This window comes from Polyodon spathula, chromosome 5, assembly GCF_017654505.1.
Source record: "Polyodon spathula isolate WHYD16114869_AA chromosome 5, ASM1765450v1, whole genome shotgun sequence".
Taxonomy (NCBI): Eukaryota; Metazoa; Chordata; class Actinopteri; order Acipenseriformes; family Polyodontidae; genus Polyodon; species Polyodon spathula.
In genome coordinates, this window is record NC_054538.1 from 12,140,182 (window position 1) to 12,152,965 (window position 12,784).

At 38.0% G+C, this 12,784-nt stretch overlaps 1 protein-coding gene across 3 annotated transcripts in view; it reads right to left on the reverse strand.

The window, feature by feature from the left end:
- LOC121315561 (exostosin-1-like) overlaps positions 1–5,184 on the reverse strand; it is a 313,424-nt gene extending 308,240 nt beyond the window's left edge. Inside the window, exons 1-2 of one of the 3 annotated variants that reach the window (XM_041249758.1) lie at positions 4,502–5,184; positions 2,737–3,739 (exon numbers count right to left, since the gene is read on the reverse strand). In XM_041249758.1, the coding sequence (XP_041105692.1) occupies positions 2,737–3,704 (968 nt within the window). In that variant the 5' untranslated portion in view covers positions 3,705–3,739; positions 4,502–5,184. The other 2 variants (XM_041249759.1, XM_041249757.1) reach the window with 2 other exon arrangements.
- Positions 5,185–12,784: the final 7,600 nt, after the last annotated feature.

Here is a 12,784-nt window from a genome sequence, read left to right on the forward strand (position 1 = left end):
CTCTACCTGTTCCACTATATTTTCTTAAGTAGGCTCAGCGAGAATATTAAGAATGCATTACACATTCCACCTCGCTAACCTCTAGATCTTTGCCTGTGTAACTTCTTTACAATAACTGACACCCCATATAATGAAAAATACTAAAAGTATACTAACAATAGATTTCACCTTCATACACACCCTCCAACATTTGACAGATGAAAATAGGTACACTTGTACTTGTGTTGCGTTAAGCGAGCGAGCAGCTCATGCATTTGTCGAGTTGATCAATGACAGCTGAGAGTACCATGACCCCTCTGGGGTCCCAGGCCCCAAATTTGGGAATTACTACAGTAACACGTACCTCTGCTGGAGAGAACAAATTATGGAGGTCACAAAAATACCCATTTTTAATCTTTTTTTTTTTTTTCAATGTGGGAGATGACCTACAAAAAAAAAAAATTTACCTACGTCAACCCGTTCCCAAAGTGAATTATAATTAGAGGTAACTACAGTACAGCAGACCCGACTGCAGTGCATGTTGCAATCCTGTCTGACTGCAGGCTGAGGCACTACATTGGACCAAGTTTTACACTGAATCCTACGATTGTATAATAATTGTCATAAAACATACAGTGGCTCTCAAAATTATTCACCCCCCTTTGGACTGTTCCACATTGAATCAAAATGGATTTAATTAGGAGTTTTTGCCACTGATCAACACAAAAAAAGTCCATTATGTCAAAGTGAAAAATAAAATCCACAAATTGTTCTAAATTAATTACAAATACAAAACAGAAAATAATTGATCGCATAAGTATTCACCCCCTTGAGTCAATATTTGGTAGAGGCACCTTTGGCAGCAATTACAGCCATGAGCCTATTTGGATAAGTCTCTACCAGCTTTGCACATCTGGACACTGCAATTTTTGCCAATTCTTCTTTGCAAAATTGCTCAAGCCCCATCAAGTTGGATGGGGACCTTTGGTGAACAGCAATTTTCAACTCTTTCCACATATTCTCAATTGGATTGAGGTCCGGGCTTTGCCTGGGCCACTCCAGGATATTGAACTTTTTGTTTTTAAGCCACTCCAGTGTGGCTTTGGCTGTATGTTTGGGGTCATTGTCCTGTTGGAAGATGAATCTTCTCCCAAGTCCCAGGTCTCTTGCAGACTTCAGCAGGTTTTCCTCCAGGATTTCTCTGTACTTTGCTGTATCCATTTTGTCCTCCTTCTTCATGAGTCCTTGACGCAGAGAAGCATCCCCATAGCATGATGCTGTCATCACCATGCTTCACTGTAGGGATGGTGTTCTCAGGATGATGTGCGGCATTAGGCTTGCACCAAACGTAGCGCTTAGCGTTGAGGCCAAAAAACTCTATTTTGGTTTCATCAGACCATAGAATCTTCTTCCACTTGGTCTCAGAGTCTCCAACATGCCTTCGGGCAAACTCTAGCCGAGATTTGATCTTGTTTTTTTTTTTGCAACTCTCCCATAAAGGCCAGTTTTGTGAAGCACCTGGGCTATTGTTGCCGTATGCACAGTGTCTCCCAGCTCAGCCGTGGAAGACTGTAACTCTGTTAGAGTTGCCATAGGCCTCATGATGGCCTCCCTGACTAGTGCCCTTCTCGCCCGGATACTCAGTCTTTGAGGACAGCCTGTTCTAGACAGATTCACAGTTGTGCCATATTCTCTCCATTTCTTTATAATGGACTTTAATGTGCTCCAAGGGATATTCAATGTCTTGGAAACGTTCTTATACCCTACCCGATTGGTGCTTTTGAAGAACCTTATTTCGGATTTGCTTTGAATGTTCCTTTGTCTTCATGGTGTAGTTTTAACACCTTAATTGCACACAAATGAACTCCATTCAACTAATTATGTGACTTCTAAAGACAATTGGTTGCACCAGAGCTTATTTAGGTGTGTCATAGCAAAAGGGGTGAATACTTATGCAATCAATTATATTCTGTTTTATATTTGTAATTAATTTAGAACAATCTGTAGATTTTATTGTTCACTTTGACTTTTTTTGTGTTGATCAGTGACAAAAACTCCTAATTAAATCCATTCTGATTCCATGTTGTAACACAATAAAATATGGAAAAGTCCAAGGGGGGGTGAATACTTTTGAGAGCCTCTGTAACTATACAGAATCTATACATTGCAAACAGATGAGTGCATTGGAATTAGAAAAAGAAGAAGCCCCTTTGGAGTCAACAAACCTACTGTCGTTAACCTTTGTAGGACCACCTCCTCCATGGGAAAAGTCAATTTAAATCTACTCAAAGGAAATATGACAGTGAAGCTAACAACTGCAAGTGAAGAATGGTAGCATGGAATACATCTTTAAACGCTACTTCATTTAAGAGTTGACTCAGTCATTTAAGAAAACATGCTACCAAGATGGATGGATGACCAACCCTAAATAAAATGTAAATTACCAAATAAAAATAAGCAGTTGACCATGTATATTTACAGAATGTGGATGGATGCTGGTAACAGTACCTGAGCTTCATACATATATTATTTACTTAAAAGACAAAATGAGCTGGAACTTGGTAAACAATTAAATAAACCTTAACATACTTCACAAATTTGAACACCTGTCTACTAAGCATTGTGAAGTAAAATGGTTTACATGCACTCAATGAAATATAACTTCCAAGGCTGGAAGTTCCCCAAAGTGCCTGACTAAAATAAAACAATCCACAAGATTACTTTTAAAGATAAATCTAATAATAGGAGACCACTTACTTTGCATATTCATCATTATCTTTGTCACACCTTGTATCCTTGTGCTTCTCCCAGTCCTTCCCATGCTTGCAAGTAGTTAATAAAATAATATCCTCCCCATTGTGAATGTGATACAATGCATTCCTGGTTTCCGACCCAATACCAGTCAGGTACCTTTTCCCTTTAAAAACTAATAAATATTTCCTTGACGGAGGGACATTATTGAACGTCAAATAACCCTTTTCACCTCCTTTCTGTGGGTGGTCCTTTGAAAACAAAGGGATCGAAATGTCAAAGTTTGGCCTAAAATTATCCATGCCAATGCTAGCCTTGGCCAAAATCGCCTGTCCAATATCGAAACCCAAATCCTCTGTGTAATCAGGCCAGGTCCCTGAATACAGATTAAATATGAGATGGTTCCTTCCATTGTTCCACTGAGGAAGGCTTTGAATTTTCACTTTCACGCTGTGAACATACTGAACAGAAAGCTGATCCCTATCCAATGTATCAATGCTGAGGACAAACATGCAAGCCTGGCTTGGGTCTGAGGTATACAATCTGGACTCCTCTACGGTGGTGAGAATCTTTTGGTAGCTCTCCGAAATCTTCTCCCCCTTCTGCAAAGGGTAGATGTAGACCTTGAAGCCGCTCCTCTGGCAGAGGCTGAAGTCAAAGCAGGTGTCCATCCTGCACTTCCTGTTTTTGTATACATTGGCCCTGATCTCCCTTCTCTCTCTGGGAGAGGCATGCCGCAGCTGTGGTTGAGAGCCATCCTCATTTTTCTCCTCGCTATCCAGATAGGTGCTTAGAGGATTAATCCACCGTGGCCAATGCTGCCTCTGAGGATCTTGACCACTTGGATTCTTAAGGAGGTTGCGTGGGTGGTGGCGATGTTGATGGAACTCTCCAATCTGCAATCCCCCCAGATAGACAAGCAGTAGAAGACAGGCTCCTAGAGACACTAGAAGGTACCTCTTTTTGGCCTGCATGTGGGCAGCGGGGCTGATGAAGATGAGAAAAGAGGCTGAAGGAGGAAGAGGAGGAGACGGTTCCAGTTTCAACAAATGGAGCAGACTCTCATGCCAAAATGAGCATGTTGATGGCTTTAGGTAGCTGTGTGCACAAAACACAGTAGCCATTCACTTCACTTATTTTTATAAAGCACTACTCACTTTAAGCATGTTAAATTTGTAATAATCCAGACTTGACTTATTATAAAGCGCTGGTTCTCTGTTAACTTTATGTGTTCTGTATTCTTTTTCTTAGAAAGGCCAATGTAAAGTGTGTTTTGTACTAGTACACCATTGGATGTATAAGCAGCTCAGCTCCTTTAGTGTCAGATGCAGACTAATCAAATGATGAATTACTTAGCAGGAAATATATAACTTTGTGTGTTTTGATTTTTATATTTGTATAAGAATTCGTTAATCCCATTTATACCAAATTTAACAACATTTTGACAATGTAGTTTTAATTGTACATTATGTGTGGTGTTCCCCTGCCCAATAATTAAAATAATCCTAATGCTTGGCACAAATTCAGTCTTACTTTTGTCCCTTCCACTTGCAACTGACAGTTAACACACAATACAGAATTTGAATGAATATTTACGCATATTAGTTTTTATTTATTAACATTTATTACTTTCGATTCTGATGGTATACACATTTGTATTAACATCTGTAGTATAAGTAGCGTTCTACTCTTGAAGTCAATCGATCGAGACACACCAAATCAAAGCCATTGACTTTAGCGGACTGTGAAAGAAATACAGTTAAACTCGTACCTGCTTTAACAGGTGACACCTGCTGTTATTGTTTCCCTTAAGGGAGATGAAGAATGATGACGCCTCTTCCTTCTACTGAACTGTTGTCCTAAATGCATACGTCAAGACTTCATTTTAAGACACATATTTTTGCATCTCACTATTGAAAATTCTCTTTTGTTTTAAATATTTAAATTTCCTTTTGCACGTCATCTTCACAGAACAGCGATTTAAAACAGCTCCTGGTAGGAATCCCCGTCATTAAAAAAATATTTTAAAAACTAACCCTAACATGAAGTTCAGACATTCCTGTGGGGAGGATTAACAACGACACTAAACTGTTATGAGGGAGTGCTGCATCAGTTTGTCACGTAGATTCAGAATGACCAACTGTTTTAAATCCAGCAGTTATGATTTTATGATTTGTGTTATATTGATTCCATTACCATCAGCTGCAGGAAGTAGTTTCTTCGGTGTTTAGTATCACTCAGAGTCCAAGCTATCGATACTTAAAAAGTCCAGGGTAAAACGTTCCATTCATATTCCCAAAGTGGTGCATAAACACTGATCCAGAGTCTTCACGTCCGTTCAGCCAACTTCCATATAAAGTTGTTTTGTGTACCTCTTTCACTTGAAAGTATTTTCTTTTAAACAGAGCTGCAAAGTGTTTCCATATGAGGTCATTAGACTTTTTTTTTTTTTTTTTTTTTTTTTTTTTTCCCAAACTACATTCTGCAAAGTGAATCACTTGCTTGAATTTGAAACTCACGTGGGACAGCCTATTTCAGAGAGATTCTTACTTTGTAAATGCGATGTCTTTTCACTTTTTTCCGTCAGTTTCAAATCTGATTTTAATATTTTGACATGACATTAACTTTTTGTACGAGTCCCAGGCACAACCCATATGTAGCCAGCACGAACACCAGGCTGTTCATACACTGTTAAATGTTCCATACCCTAGGGAAACGTTGCATTAATCCAAAGTATTCAATCAATAAACAGATATTTTAAAATAAACTATTTCGCATTTGATTTACCAGTCAGAAACATCTTCTCCAATGTGAAGCCCAGCTGTTTCACTCATAAGTTCTGGTGGTATTGTGCAAGTCCCGTGTCTTCAACACTTAACATTTCATAAAGATGATGCTGCAACTGCCAAGTTTTCCAAACCTGTGACGATGCATTTAATCCCATACCAATAAGTATGTTTTGTTCCTGCAGTCCAGCACAGCCCAATGTACTGTCCACTTCAATTAATTAGTCATTTTCCCAATTAGGCGACCCACGAATTCCGTTTCAGTTAGTGCATATTCATTTAAAAACCAATACCCTTGCAATTACATCTGGATACTACACACAGCCAGTCCGATGTTCATTTCTCAGCTGTCAATTGTTGTACAGTGATTACTAGGCTAAAGTTAACTGTGTGTTATTTTTTCAAAACGACTAGTCTTCACCATTAGCATTTTCTGAACACACATTTGAAATATCCAATAGGGTTGTGGACTTTTTTTTTTTTAACAAGACACAATCTTTCCTCCGTTTTTTCTTACTTATCTTCACTCTCCAGACAGATTCTGTCAGCGTTCTCTCTACCGTGTGTGTATGTGTGTGTTACTAACTGGAGAGTTTATGATTCCTCCCAGTATACACTACCTCTCTCAGCTCCCACCTCTCCACTGCTACAAAAAAAAAAACACCCTTAACCTAACCCCCACCAAACATTTTTCTAACGCCCCCATGGTTATTGGTTGAACAAAAACATGCTCTTATCTAAATGGGCCATGCTGGCGTCAATCACTACAGGAGGCGTGAACAAAAGCAAGTCACTACAACAACGGGTTGCAACGAGCAAACATGTTGTTGAGGTTGTATGGAATGGCTCACATTGACACGTAAAGAACCTCTCCTTACAACAGGTAACAATTTGGAACCGTCGTATTTTCGGCGGGGTTCTCCTTTTTGATATACTGTTCTAGGAGACATCCTTGGGTGTGATAAATCCAGTCAAAAAACAGGTCAGTGTTTTACATACCTCCTTTTGACAACAGGCAAGACAGCGCGAGTTTGTCGACATATCCCGACTGCACGGGGTGGTTCTAGTCATTAGCATTAGATCGAACAGTGAGTGATTATACCAGAACAAAAGGCAAACTTCTCACCTTTGAAATTAATGTGGTTTTCATTGAAATTATGTAGTAAGGTCAAGCCTTCGACCTTTAATTACTCTCTAGTGGGGTAATATTATTTTATATTTTATATATTATATATATTTATATATATATATATATATATATATATATAGAGAGAGAGAGAGAGAGAGAGAGAGAGAGAGAGAGAGAGAGAGAGAGAGAGAGAGCGAGCTAGGTTTTAGAAAGTATAATAAAATTGTTTTAAATTACCTAAAGACAAATGCTGCCAATATTAGGACTAACCTGTTCATACCTAATCATCAATTAACTGGTTGTTCTTTTAGCCACAGTATATTTAAATATTCTGTTTGTTAATTACAGGGGTATATTCTGTCTTTAACAAATCAAGTTTGCATTTATTTAGCAGCCTAGTTTCGATTTACAGGTTGAATAATGTTTCAAAACGTAACTAATGGAAAAGAAAACAAAATCAGTGGAGATTTGTGAGTCTTGAGGGTGTATCTTCAGAAGGAAATGTTCTACCTGCTGAAACCTAACACCACCTCAGAAATGTTTTGTACCGTCTAACTAGTGCCATCTAGTGTTCCAGAAATTAGGGTTTTGTAAGTGAAAGTGCTACATTATGAAAAATATGCTGATATGATCCATATCAGGATATTTTTTGAACAGATAGTTTTAATGTGTTCTCATGAGAAATTACAACTGTGTAACAATACATCTGCAGCAAAAGACAAACTGTAAAAATACCTACCAGTGGAGGCCATACTATACACTGATTTGTGTTTACAGACACATTTTCTAACTGTTGAAATGATGATTGTCATTTACTAACTGGAAAGTTGTCAGACTAATTTGCATAAAAGCTTGCAGTAAAGAAGCCATTTATATCCAATAAAAAAGCATTGGTTGCATAGAGAAATCTTAACCATTGGATTGAAGATCAGCTCATTAGATGGTATGGCTGTTTTCAATTGCTTTTCAACAATAAACCTGCATTCAAATATGCTCTTTAAATACCAGAAAGATACATTTACTGATTGAACTTTGATTATAAGATATTTGTAACCCCTTTTCATTCAGACTTGCAACACATTCGTGATAAATTCCTACCTCATATTAATCACAGCCACTCTTTCATGTTTTTAAAATGATTGCTTTTGATGAGGTTGTCTTTGCTGTTTTGGAACTCTAAACAGCTGTCATTTCTAAAGTGGGTAAGCACAATTAATTATATAATCATCATAGCCATCTGGATGAAAAACAAACTGGAAGTTCTCATGCTTCTAGGTTCAGATTGTGTTTCTTTCATTAAGGGAGACTGGTTTGTTCTATCCTTTGGTTGCTAACAATCCAGAGTTTTGAGAAACTTTGTTAATTTGAATATTAGTAGTTCATTAAAAGAAAATAATAAATTGAAATAAACTGAACTGTGCACAACTACATGATTTGGAATTACAAGTAGTTGCTGATAGTAGCAACCCACTCAAATGTATGTATTTGTTTATGTATTCAATTATTCTAGGCCAATTATTTTTCCCATATTTTTCTCTCCAATTTTAGAATTGAGAACTGGAGGTCAGTGGGTGTCCTCCAATCCCAAGACCAAGACAGTTACATATTTACACCTAAAAGCTCAACAGCAGATGGATCCTGGAGGACAAAGGCCAGTCCTGCAGATGTCGTCCTGAGTTTACTGGGCGGCTGGCCAGTACGGATCGCATTAGCGGGCTGAGGAGAAACACTCCTTGCCAATTTTGCCTCCCTAACCCGCTGCAGTGCCAGAGCAAATGCAACGCTCCCTGTGGAATCCCCAGCAAAGACCCGCAACTTGGCACAGCCAGGATGTGAACCTGACTGTATGACTCACCCTACCACCGCTCAGCCAAGCAATACTGGGACAGTTACTAAGAAAGCAATCAGCTTAATCAAACACCCATTGTGCCGATGCTTTCAGCATGGGCTTAAGAGGTAACAGACATCCTTATGAAATATTTAATTAAATAACTTACTAAATAAAATCATATAGGGAACTATACCTTTAATATGTCATTGTAATTTTCACAAGCAATCAAGTGAGTCACAGGCAAAAATAGAATTCCTTATTTAGGAGCATATAACATGATCAGAGACTGGCACTGGATAACACCTACATTTGCAAAAGTTTTTTTTAAATGTAGATGGGTTTAACTGGCAGTTTTGCTTAAGACAAAAAAAAAAAAAAAAGATAATGAAATGATCTGCCTAATTAAGACTTTTTAAATTTTTATTTCCCTGTTGTGTTTATGCCATGTCATTTCTGTAGATACTTGAACAACTTATTGTATTCACTGTTGTTATAGGACAAATTGCCTGGAATTAAAATATTCAATGTGATAGCATTGTTGAAATTGCTGAACAGAGGATGAGAAGCCTCTTTCCCAAATACTGTAGTGTTTTTCAACAGGTGCAGTGACAAAGTAAAAATACACATTTACACCATTAAAATGTATTATTAGCTACATTTCACTGTTTTGCTTGTTAGAAAATGGCTCTACCAATATACATTTTTCTGTATGTCACATATGCATTGCTCTGTATTTAAAGTATTATGGATTTTGTTGTTACTGCATCTTGTAAAGCACTTTGCGATGGTGGTCTGCTATGAAAGGTGCTATATAAAATAAAGATTGATTGATTGATAAATAACCATTGCCATATATTTGCAAGATTTGTGCAATTTTGCAATTCGTAGTGTTTATCCAACCTTATTTGTAACTTCCCCCCAAAAAAGAAATAAAATGAATCAAGATAATGTCTTGAAATGGTGCTGCAGTGTGTCATCACATGGGCTTGCAGTTTGTTTAGCATGTAAGCAGAAACTTTGTTGTCCAGTAAGATCTGGATAATGATCATTACTCTATACAAAATGACAAGAAAACAAAACAATTTGGTTTCAAAGGTTTTGGCTAAGAGGTCATTAAAATAACATTATTATTATAGAACAACATTCTCCAGTTTGTGTGCAAACCAAAGGCATTTTGATGTTATCTAGAATGTGTTTGGTCTCAACAATGTTAATCAAAAATAACTTTATTTAAACAACAAACTTCTTGCAGATAAGCACGTTTTAAGTGAAAACGGATGACGTAAAAGCTCAGAGGACAGTGTTGCGTTCAGAAAAAATATTTCAGTTCTTGGGCAGTTTTAGGCGTGCCATTGAAATCAGTTGACGGTTTCTGTAACAGCCCTCATCTTGTTTCCCATTCCTGGAAGCCATTAATCCCATGGAGTAAATGTGTACTGTGTTAAAGCTTGCTTGACCACCACACATGGCTATTCCATGACATGGACAAGAAAACTGATTTTTTTTTGGTTGGATTCAATTAGAACATAAGAACATAAGAAAGTTTACAAACGAGAGGAGGCCATTCGGCCCATCTTGCTCGTTTGGTTGTTAGTAGCTTATTGATCCCAAAATCTCATCAAGCAGCTTCTTGAAGGATCCCAGGGTGTCAGCTTCAACAACATTACTGGGGAGTTGATTCCAGACCCTCACAATTCTCTGTGTAAAAAAGTGCCTCCTATTTTCTGTTCTGAATGCCCCTTTGTCTAATCTCCATTTGTGACCCCTGGTCCTTGTTTCTTTTTTCAGGCTGAAAAAGTCCCTTGGGTCGACACTGTCAATACCTTTTAGAATTTTGAATGCTTGAATTAGGTCGCCACATAGTCTTCTTTGTTCAAGACTGAACAGATTCAATTCTTTTAGCCTGTCTGCATATGACATGCCTTTTAAGCCCGGAATAATTCTGGTCGCTCTTCTTTGCACTCTTTCTAGAGCAGCAATATCTTTTTTATAGCGACTGAAAAAATGCAAAAAGATGTACGTAGGCCCACATAGTATTTTATTTGGGATGGGGCCTAATATTTTAAATTGAATTATACAAGTGCAGAATTAGATTTCATCTGGCATGCCCTGAAACCAGCTTGGCTTTTCCATACTTTGTATAAATTAAGTACACTGCTTTCCACGTCTTCAACAGTGTGAAGTAAAAAAAAAAAAAAAAAAAAAAAAAAGATACAGTAGATAAGAACATGCCTGTGCATCAAGAGAAACCATTTTCACATCTGAAAATATATAATTTAAAAAAGGTATTGAATTCTAAGCCTCTGATAAAATGTAGTGTGCCTCACAAAATATTAGGCCCCATCCCAAATAAAATACTATGTGGGCCTACGTACATCTTTTTGCATTTTTTCACAGTGATTTTACCTGAGTTTCATAGTCAGCTAAGACACAGAAAGGTAAAGGAATATGTGCAAAGGCATATACTATAGTAAGTGCGTGCTTGAGCTTAGATTTTAAGCAAGTCCCTGTAAACCACCTGGCTATATTATAAGGGTGGGGTGTTTTGTAAATTAGTAAATTTGTAAATGGGCCAGTAATCGGAAGGTAATCTTCAGTTATTTTTGCTTGCTGAGTTTTAAAGAAAATAGTTGTGTAGAATAGATAATGATTGTTGGTGCTTGGCCAGCAGGGGATGCATTTAAGGACAAGGTGTTTTCTAAGATTCCTGCTGAGAACACATCTAGTGATTATGACTGCACTGTAGTTCTAGAAGTGCTGTGAGCCTACACACCACTGATATTCTTTGTGCCAGTACACTACACCTAAGTGATTATAAATGACAACCACTGTGCAAATTCATTGCTCTAAGAGTAGAACTATGTGGTAGTTTCTTACGATCTCACCAGTTTTTACATAATTTTTTGTTTATTTTTGGGGCGCATATTCCCAAATGTTAACCAATTCAGAAAAATAAAAAAAGAACTGGGATTTTTTTTTCAGTTATCTCTGTCTCCTTCTTGTCTTTATTTGCCCCAATATACAGTACCTATAGAAAGTCTACACCCCCTTGAACTTTTTTCACATTTTGTTGTGTCAGTGCCTCAGAGTTTCATGCATTTGAATGAGGATTTTTTTCCGCTTATCTACACACCATAGCCCACACTGTTAAGGGAAATATATATATATATATATATATATATATATATATATATATATATATATATATAAAAAATACAAAACTGAAAGATCATAATTGGATAAGCTGTCACCCCCCTAAGTTAGTACTTGGTGGAAGTACTGAAACTGAAAAAAGAAACAAGAACCAGGGGTCACAAATGGAGATTAGACAAAGGGGCATTCAGAACAGAAAATAGGAGGCACTTTTTTACACAGAGAATTGTGAGGGTCTGGAATCAACTCCCCAGTAATGTTGTTGAAGCTGACACCTTGTGATCCTTCAAGAAGCTGCTTGATGAGATTCTGGGATCAATAAGCTACTAACAACCAAACGAGCAAGATGGGCCGAATGGCCTCCTCTCATTTGTAAACTTTCTTATGTTCTTATGTTCTTAAGTTGGGATAGGTCTCTACCAACTTTGCAGACCTAGATTTGGCAATATTTGACCATTCTTCTTTACAAAACTGTTCAAGCTCTGTCAAGTTCCTTGGGGAGCATTGATGGACAGCAATCTTCAAGTCATGCCACAAATTTTTGATTGGATTTAGGTCGAGGCTCTGACTGGGCCATAAGAGGACATTTACCTTTTTGTTCCTTAGCCACTCCAGTGTAGCTTTGGCTGTGTGCTTTGGGTCGTTGTTATGCTGAAAGGTCCATTCATTTTCCCTTCTATCCTGACAAGTGCCCCAGTCCCTGCCAATGAGAAACATCCCCATATCATGATACTGCCACCACCATACTTCACAGTAGGGATGGTGTTCTTTGGGTGATGCGCTGTGTTGGGTTTGCGCCAAACATAACACTTTGCATTTGGGCCAAAAAGTTCCATTTTAGTTTTGTCAGACCACAAAACTTTTTGCCACATGGCTACAGAATCTCCTGAGAGGTTTTTTGCACACTTCAAACGGAATTCAAGGGAAGCTTTCTTGAGTAATGGCTTCCTTCTTGCGTACAGGCCAGATTTGTGGAGTGCTTGGGATATTGTTGTCACATGCACACTTTGACCAGTTTTGGCCTTAAAAGCCTGTAGCTCTTGTAAAGTTGCCATTGGCCTCTGGGTAGCCTCTCTGATCAGTCTCCTTCTTGCTCGATCATCCAGTTTGGAGGGACGGCCTGATCTAGGCAGGGTCTTGGTGGTGCCATACACC